This window comes from Arachis hypogaea, chromosome 6 (assembly GCF_003086295.3).
Source record: "Arachis hypogaea cultivar Tifrunner chromosome 6, arahy.Tifrunner.gnm2.J5K5, whole genome shotgun sequence".
NCBI lineage: Eukaryota > Viridiplantae > Streptophyta > Magnoliopsida > Fabales > Fabaceae > Arachis > Arachis hypogaea.
Genome location: NC_092041.1, coordinates 103,765,262 through 103,774,651, shown reverse-complemented (window position 1 = coordinate 103,774,651; position 9,390 = coordinate 103,765,262). Strand labels below are relative to the sequence as shown.

Here is a 9,390-nt window from a genome sequence, read left to right as displayed (position 1 = left end):
GAATATTTATTTGATGATAATTGTAAACTGGTGATTTTATTGTGTGAGTTATAGTGCTTGTTGGAGAAAGCACCAGCATTACTGGAGTCTTTTATTTTCAAAATAACAGAACAATCTTTTTTAGAGTGACAATCAGGATCATGAAAAGTTCAATAGAAGCTTAACTTTGAGAAAAACAAATTCAAGAATTTTATCTATCAAGTTAGACCACTTCGATTTGAAAAAGCTAATTCAAAAGATTTTACTTTTATCCAGAGGTAAGGAGAGATTGAAAAATCAGATAATAATCCTAAAAGTGTTAGAAGTGAATAAAGGTATTTTTTTATGTGTGGAGAATAATAATAAAATTGTAATTCATAATAATTTGGATGACAATATTAAAGAGATTATTGTGTAATTAATATTTAGTATTTTAGTGTGTATAATAGAATAGGTGAAAATAAAAAACTAATAAAAAATATGTTATGTATATTTTGTTGTTGTTTTTATGTTTGTTATTGGTACTAAAACTCCTTCCCTTCTTATTGGGTCAAGATCATCGCTGTAATAACTATAAAAAAAAAAAAATTTACTCTCAACATATGAGCTTTGAGTAAATTTGACAAGTTGGAACAGGAAACGATGATTTAGTTGGTTCATTTAGTTAAAAACTTAAAATAACTTAGCGTACAATTGTTTAACTCTGCAAAATAGTTAGTCAATAAATACCCTAAGAGTTTGTTAGTTTAACTAAGCTTAATTAGCTAATTTACTAATAGTAACCTATAACTAATATGATAGTAAGATTCATTCATTCTATAAATTTTGCATCAATAATAAGCTTTTTTTTTTTTCTGCAATTCATGCTCTCTCTTACGCTAAAACGGTAACACCTTTACTAATAAGTCTCAACTGATCATTAGCAAGTGTCACTATATTCTTGGACTTGTAAATTGTAATACTTATCTAATAGTAATATATATATTCTTGAGACGTGATAGAAATAATTATCTTGAGTTTATAGTCTAAGACAAATGCAACAATTAAGTGGTGGCATGGTTAAAACTATTATTTCTGAGCAATGAAATTGTACAAAGGGTTAAGATTTGGATTCATTATTGTGGCGCTTGAATCCTAAGCTACTAACAATAATTAACAACTTAACTCAAACTACAACAAGAACATTTAACTTGGGTATTTTGTTCTCTAACTATGGTTAGTCTATAGACATGTTTGAATTTTGTAAAGAGGAACTAGTATATTCCTTTGTTATATTGAGATGTTAAAGACTTATTTAACCCCCAAAAAAAAAAGTTTTCTTAGATTTCAACATGACAATATTTATTAAATATACAATACAACTAACTATACAATTAGGCAAAAAGTTTCTAAACTATGTTGTTACCTTTATACAAAACGTAAGCTTGGTACTATACTTTAATCGGTACGCGGTAATGCTAAAAAAAATTAAAATTTATTTTATTTAATATTCATAAATTATGGTAATAATTAATAAATATTAAATAAAAAAAATTTGATTATTTTTTAGTTTTTACTATTTTTTTTGTTAGGAAACATTTCTCTTCTTTTATACACAATTTTCCATCATCATTACATGATTCCATGATAAGGATAGAACCAAAACAAAATTCAAAGTGTTACTCTCCTACATTTAGAAAGTGATGTCATCATAAACGGTCTATGTTCTTTCTCCTTAGCCTTCTTTTAAAATGGGGTTCAAATTCAGGTTCCCAAGGTAAAAGATGGGTTCGCCGATCCCTAAAATTTCTCAGCACCCAATTCCTTAGCCTCATATCCTTAACCTCACAAAACCGGTTAGACCAATCTTTTGGTTCAACCGCTTTAGTCCCTACACCAGGAGCCCTATCCTTTGACCCCACATTATTCTCTTCTTGCCAATCTGCCACAAATGCTGAAACCCTTCTATAGAACTTCTCCTTGAACACTTCCCAAACTTGATACTTATAATGATTAATTGCCATCACACCCTTCTCAAGTTCAATGGCCACAAATGGTGTTCTTAGATGGAAATGGTGCACCACATTGATTAGGCTTTGGTTCAATGCATCAGGCCTTATTATGCTCTTATGCCTTTCACTTCCCAATAATCGACACGTGTACCCGACCGTTACCCCTTCACGTGGGACTTTTTTCAACCCTGAAGGCCCAAAGCTGTAGCATCGTGTTCTTATCTCACCTGAAATAGTTGTTTAATTTTGTTAAATAAGGTGAAAACTCAAGTGCAATCGATTTCACATGAAGTTGATAACAGAGAGCCATCAAATGAAAATTTAATCAAATCAGTCAAATCTTATCTAAGGCTCTAAGTTATCAACTCACATGAGGTCGAGTGCACATTGTTTTGGGATTAACGAAGACTATAGAACAATAAAGCTTCAGAACTGACCTAAATTCTTAACCTTGGAATAGAGTTTAATTACTTTGTTCAAGGTTCCTCCTCCCCTTATATTGAAAAACTCATCCACATCGATGAACCCAACCCACTCACACGATGACCGAGCTCGCAATGCACAATGTGCAAAACCAGCTTCTTGCGTCTTCACCCATGGCCACAAGTGTCTTGTGATGTTGTATCCAATGCTCTGTAGAATCCCAATCACTTTCTCTATATCATCATCACTATTGTTATCATATATGAACCAACGTTGAATCCCAACTTTACCATGGTACATCACCCACTCTTTCAAGAATCGCGCTTGGTTGCGCAACATAGTGCATAGGCATATCTTGTGAGCTTTTTGTCTTGGAAAATTTTGATATGGTTCAAGGGATGGCTTCGCTATGGAGGGGAAGATTTCCCCACCGTTAATTTTAATTGAAACTTTGATAGCATGGGCTTGGGCTTGGGGTTGTCCACTCAAAATGCTCATGGGTGTTCTACATCGAACAATCTCTTGAGCAACCGATACAGCCTCTGATGATAGTATGAATTTGGGATTCTTGAAATCATAACCAAACACGCATTGGAATTTGGATGCTTCAGCGAGTCGCTCAGGACGGAGATTGAGGCCTTTCACAAAGACGATGGTGGTGTAGTCACGATCATAGAGGGCTTCATACACTAGCGTTTCCCAGTTATGGATGAACAAATCTTTGGTCGGAATTGGATCCTTTGATTTTGTTGCCACCGATATTGTGTAGCCATGTGGATGCATTGGGCACCTTATGATTTGTTCATAGGGTTGAACCACATTGACTTCGATTGGAGTGTGGGTGAATCGAGTCTTGGATGAGTTAACAAGAAAATAAACGCATTGGATTTTGTGTTGGGAATGAAAGTGATGAAACAATGATGAAGGGTAATTTAGGAAAATTAAAACTTGATCTGGAAGCATAACTATATCTCGTAATGTGGGAGAGTTCTGGTGTTTTGCTTGCATGATTGAATTTCTCCATATTGAGCTTGTTTTATGGGAAAATGATTCTGCTCATTGTGGCAAATAAATAAACAAATAAAAGGAAAAATAATGAGAGAAAATAAGGTTGAAATGAAAGAAAGAAATGGACCTGGGAAATAGAAGCGACGAATGGAGGAGAAAGTGAAGGTGGTGAAGAGGACGGAAAAGATAACAACAATGAGGGTGCACCAGAAGAACGTGCTCCATGAAATGCCACCACTATTATATTTCTTACGACCTTTCATCAAAGTGGAGGAGAGTGGTGATTTTTAGGCTGCTTCACCATGTTAATAATTTACATACATTTGATGTGATTCTCTTTCTTTTTTCTGAGTTTTGCCCTTCTAGGAAAAGACAAGAGAGAAATGTGGGGATTCAATGGATGGAAAATTTGGTGAGTATTAGGGACAATCGAGTGTGTGAGAGAGAAATTAAACTATATATAAAACTGTAAACCATTCTTTTTTTTTTTTTTTTCGTTTCACCATGTACATTGTAGCATTCACTAATGCAATCATTAGATTGTTATTATTGGTGGCTACGGCTACGTTCTCCTACTTTAGTATTTATATGTATAATCATGGACCACTAATCAGATCATGCATATTCATTTGTTGCTAAATTAAATTTTACTAACTTAATTATTTGTTGTTTTGATATTATTTCAAACAACTCAGAGTCAATAGGTTTTCTTTTTCACCTTTTTCTAATTTTTACTACAATAAAAGTACTTACTTTAAGAAAATAAAAGGAATAAAGTATCATCTTTTATTAAGAAAGGTTTTAACGCTAACAATTTGAATTATGAAATATAGAAATGAACTTAATATTCATTAAAGATTAAATTAATTCTCAAAATATTTGACAAAAAATTACTTAATGAACTACCTACTTTTTGTAGCATTGTTGGATCACTACAACATTTCTTAGCTATTGCAACATATATTACAAATAACACTAAAAAAGTGTTATCTAAACTAATTAAAGACAACACTTAATATTTGTTACATAAAAATAAAGTTTTTGCAACTCTTTTTTAATAACAGACCATAAATGTTCCTTTTGATCAATTAAAAGTACAAATAAAAAGTGTTGCTTTTGTAAATTAAATAAACAACATTTGTGATATTTATATATTGCACTTTATAAGTGTTACTCTTAAATTTTTAATAAATGTCTTATTATAAATGTTGCCAAAAATAAATTAAAATTTTTTCTCTCAAATTTTGACTTTTTCTCCAAATATTTTAACAAAAAATACTTTTTCCTTCTTTTAACTTAACACAAAATACATCTTTATAATTTATATATTATTTACTGATTTACTTATTCAAATTCTTAGAGTTCAAAACAAAATTGCAAGCCCTATTTTCAATTAGAAACCCTAACTCCAACAATTAGAAACGAAGAAAGAAGAAAGGGGAGAGTCCGAGGGAGAAGGGAGATCGGGAAGGGAGGAGGGACCGTGCTGCATCTTGCCGCCGCACCACCATCACCGGAGAGAAAGAGATCTGAGGAAAGCAGAGGAGAGCGGAGAAGAAGACCGCGCTGGCGTGCTGGGCCTTACCGCCGCCGTCGCGTCATTGTCGAACCATGGAGAGAGAGAGAGAGCGTTCACGGAAGGAGCCATGGGAGAGAGTTCGAGCGCAAGCCAGGACTGGGAGGGAGAAGGCACCGTCGTGCATCCTCTTGCCGTCGCTGGAGATCTCGTCGTCGCCGCCGATCGTCCTTGAGCCGCGTCAGAAATAGAACTGCGAACGGAAGGGAGCGCGAACCATAGCCACGGACGGAGAAGAAAGAGCGCGCGCGTAGGACGTGAAGCCGTCATTGTCACCATCGCGTGTGGAGTCGCCGCTGCGCCTGGTCTCCGTTGCTGCTGAGCTTCGACCGCCGCCGTTCCTGCCGCCGTTAAGCCTCGGTTAGCACCGCCGAAGCTCCTGCCACCACTGTCGTTGAGGAAGCTCACTGGAGTTGTTGGAGGCTACCGTCGCTGTTCCGGAAATTTAACTCTGCTTGAGCCGTCTCTGCTGTAATCCTCACTGCTCGCTGTAATCATGTCTCAGGTTAGGGGTTTTTTCTCCTCCGTAATCTTAGGAAGCTAATTCTATTCTTAGATTGGGGAAATTGAGGAATGTATTTAGGATGTATATATGTTCTTTGAGAGGGTCAAGTGTATGTGCTTATTGAATATGCTTTTTCGAGTCGCTAGCATATAATGCTATGCTTTGAGGTTCGAGGCCTAAACATGTTCAGAAACAACTGTATGTACTGTGTATTTTTTCTTTTCTTTCTATTTTCACTTTCATCATTATGATGTGCGTCTTTTCTGAGTTTCTTGTGTTGAATTTTCAGTGTTTACCCTAGCTTGTGGTTAGTACGGGCAACCGCAGAAGCTTTCAGAGTTATTGATGCTCCTGCCAAGGTTTTCTTTCTTCTGATAGAAAACAATGAGGAGATTCTTCCATTTTGCACACAGATTCTCCAGTTCCAGGCTTAGTGGTATTAATTTCTTAAATTCATGCTAAATGATATACATATAGTGGTCTAATTTTTTTGGCAATTAACTTAATTGAACATAACTTGCATAAAAAATGTATTGCTTTTGTAATGCCTAATTAGAATCTCCTGAATAGATTCCCAACTGGCCATGTGGTGTGCAATACTTAAATCCTTCAAATAAATTTGTCTTGTGCATATATAGGAAATTCTTATCATCATGTAAGGAGCAGATGTAAGTTCAGTGGCACATATATAGTAATTAAACTAATTGTCATTATTCTGATAAATTCCCTCCTAATGAGTGGTTTTACTTTTTTTTTAGTTTGCCAAATGTTTTGAACCAGTCTTAGACAGCCAATTTTTGCTGTACTATAAAGCTTTGGTTCATTTGATTTTGATTGTTGGATTGCCACTTCATTCTATTTCAAATAATCAGAATATGTAATAGTATGCAAGTAATACTCCTATTTTGCAAGCCACTATATGCCAGTAGTTTATTAGCGATAATTCGGACTCTTCTAGAATAGTCTCGAATAGATGAAATCAGGATATTAGGCTGCAACACTCTTGTTGATTTTATAGAATTCCAGGTATTTGGTTATTAAACCTTTCTTAGGGTTAACATCACTGTATGATTGGTTTCCGTGGATACTGTGCAGCGATATGCAATCCCTTTAAAAAATATCTGTGTGGAAGTTAATTTTGGTGGTAAAAATGGGTACCCCTTAGCTCAAAAAGAAAAACCAGAGTTCTTTATATAGATATTGCATGTTTTAGCCCTATATATTTGCTTTCTTTTCTAAAAGGAACAATTTTTGTATGTCTGACTTTTTGAGTTAAAAATAGACAGATGGTACATACGTGTTCAACTTAGAGGGTTTTATACTTAAACTATGCCAATTGGCTCAAGAAATGGGCGAAAATGAACGAGCTATGCATCTACGTTCAGCAGGACTACAAGCTCTATCCTATATGGTATTGCTCCTTGCCTTGGTTCTTCCTTTGCTTCTGGAAATTGCTTAATTCTTGTTCCATTCCCATAATTCAATATGTTTAGGACTGTTCTTAATAAAATATACACAAGAAAATTTATTAAATATATAGTAGCACACAAAGAAAAGCACCCCTTAACTATTTTTTATAAACACAACTCTTTATGGAGGAGTAGGACATATTTGGGGTGAACTTATGGTTATAAGCGGGAGACATTTAAATGAAAAAACCTTCTCAATTTGTAATCTGCACATGATAGATAAACCCATCTTATTAATTAGAAGTAGAGATAATTTATTTGAAGGATGGTTTCTTAGGATTTATTGTGAATTAATATTATGGTTGCTGTTGTTCAGTAGTAGTAGAATATTTCCAAGATATCAAGGTTTTGTTATTGCTGGTTTTCTTTTCAGAATTATTGTCTTAAATCTAGTATCAGACTGCTTAAAGAAGCTTACCAATCAAATAGTTTTGAGTAAACCGTCTTTGACAAAGCATCTCGGCTCAAAGAAGCCGAGTCCGGGTCGAGTGGTTTTGTAATATTGCCATCAGGAGTAACAATGACACGCTTGCAAAGTGAGTCCTCTAATGCTTTCTCATCACACCTGAACAAATGGTGAGTCAAAGGACACTAAAGGTGAAACACTGAAACTAGAAGCATTTGTGGATGGATCTATGATTTTTACATGAACAACTCTGTAGCTGTCCGATGGAAGAGTGGTTTTTCATCTTTCAGTTTGGAAGAATCAACTTCAGTCCCTTTGACAAAGTCAATGTTACTAAGGTGGAGGATTGCGGCGACCACACGAAAAATAGCATCCTGTGTAAGGAAATTTTGTTAAATTAAATATGTGTATAGAAAGAAATCAATGCTTCATTGAAATAATAAAATTTGATGCACAAATGTGATGATCCTATACCTGTTCTTCCTGGTTGATTCCTACAATATCCATTGCATTTCTGGTCTCCAAGTATTCTTTTGCATCATCTACATTTGAAACTTCATAACAGTTTGATTAAGATAGTGGAATTGCTTTGGATTCCCCAACTTGTACTTCTTGCATCCTATTGAGTAAATTGTAACAGTTAGTCTTGTGAGTGATAAATTATGTTTAATTTCTTTCAAGATTGTTATGGAGAATTCAATCACCTCTGATGGTGCTGAACAAAGCATGTAAAAGCAGTGATAGTCTCTCTCCGGGTCGGACACTTGGCATACTCGTGACCTTTCTAGGAGATATGTTCTAATTGCAGCTCCAGGAATTTTTCCATTCTATAAACACCCCCTCTCTCTCTCTCTTTTTTTTAATGGTGGTTGTTAACCTGTTATATATGAATTGTGATGGTGACGGCGAGATATAATATTGGAGCATAAATAATGGAAGTTGTGCAAGAGTCTTCAAGGTAGAATCCTAGTCCTCAGTTATCCTTTTTTTTTCTATGAAGCATATAGCAGTAGGCTACATTTATTTACCTTTTTTAATCACTGTTTAGTTTTGTTGTTTATTAAAGTGATGATGTATTCACTTTAATGTGTTAATTGGCAATTCTCTTGTGGATTGATTAGGGTGGCACCGCCCAGATGAGATTTCAACCACGTCTAGGGAGGTACTTGGCTGCAGCTGCAGAGAATGTTGTTTCTATACTTGATGTGATGACACAAGGATGCCGATATTCATTAAAGGTTCGATTTCATGTTTATTATAATTAGTATTACTAGTGTATGTGCCTATTGATTCACTTTTTATTTATTAAATTTGTGTAAAAGTAATAATAATAGAATTAGTTGTTGTTTCTAACGGGACGAAAAAGAAAAGAGCTTGATTTAGGAACACAAACTGTTATTGGAAGGCGTAATGAATTGAAATAGAGCTGCTCTGATAAGTATGCTTTTATCACAATCTTAATGAATCAATGACTAATAGGTATGGTTGCACGTTTTTTCATTTTGGCTTTAAACCCTAAATCTCATGCCATGATTCTTCTAATAAGTTACTTGATAGCATGGTTTCTGTTGTAGACAAAAGTTCTAAACAGTTTGGAATTTCTTACATTAAGTTCATCTTTGTATAATTTTATTGAAACTAAATTTGGAACATACTTTGATGACGAATATTTGAATTCTGGAGAGTTTATACAGCTTGAAAAACCCAAAAAGAAAAAAGTTCTAATGAATTGATTAAATTTTGGACTCTAGCCTCATGAAATTTTTATTATTATAATTTTTCAATTTTATTGATAAGTTGCGTATTTTTTGTTATGTATTATTTGCAGATTTAGCATATATGAGACAAGTCAAGCATGGATATAAAATATGCAAGTAGATTAACATCTTTTTAACAAATATTAATTACTATTTTGTTATGACAATTATTGTCGGACAAAAATTTTATTATTTTGTTGAGAATTATTGATAAATATGTATTTGAAATACTAATTGAATCTTTTAATATCTATTTTAATTAGAACTTTATTATTA

General features: G+C 34.2%; 1 protein-coding gene and 1 long non-coding RNA gene across 3 annotated transcripts; one reads left to right on the top strand and one right to left on the bottom strand.

The window, feature by feature from the left end:
- Positions 1-1,551: 1,551 nt before the first annotated feature.
- Positions 1,552-3,818, bottom strand: LOC112697251 (glycosyltransferase family 92 protein RCOM_0530710). The gene is made up of 3 exons (XM_025750352.2): positions 3,529-3,818; positions 2,408-3,445; positions 1,552-2,197 (listed from the first exon to the last, which is right to left on the bottom strand). The coding sequence occupies exons 1-3, from the start codon at positions 3,662-3,664 to the stop codon at positions 1,668-1,670; spliced, it is 1,704 nt and encodes a 567-aa protein (XP_025606137.1). The 5' UTR covers positions 3,665-3,818; the 3' UTR covers positions 1,552-1,667.
- Positions 3,819-4,747: 929 nt separating this feature from the next.
- On the top strand, positions 4,748-9,390 carry LOC112697249 (uncharacterized). 2 transcript variants are annotated; one of them, XR_011862563.1, is made up of 8 exons: positions 4,748-5,482; positions 5,772-5,918; positions 6,769-6,893; positions 7,325-7,548; positions 7,648-7,735; positions 8,039-8,315; positions 8,479-8,595; positions 9,186-9,390. It is a non-coding gene; the product is annotated as an uncharacterized lncRNA (long non-coding RNA). The 2 variants fall into 2 exon arrangements; XR_003151154.3 differs by having other exon boundaries at positions 6,765-6,893.

Coding starts and splice junctions, on each gene's coding strand:
- LOC112697251 (XM_025750352.2), bottom strand. CDS start 3,664: ATGAAAGGTCGTAAGAAATATAATAGTGGTGGCATTTCATGGAGCACG. Junction 3,446..3,528: donor TCGTCGCTTCTATTTCCCAG/GTCCATTTCTTT, acceptor CACAATGAGCAG/AATCATTTTCCCATAAAACA. Junction 2,198..2,407: donor TTCCAAGGTTAAGAATTTAG/GTCAGTTCTGAA, acceptor CAACTATTTCAG/GTGAGATAAGAACACGATGC.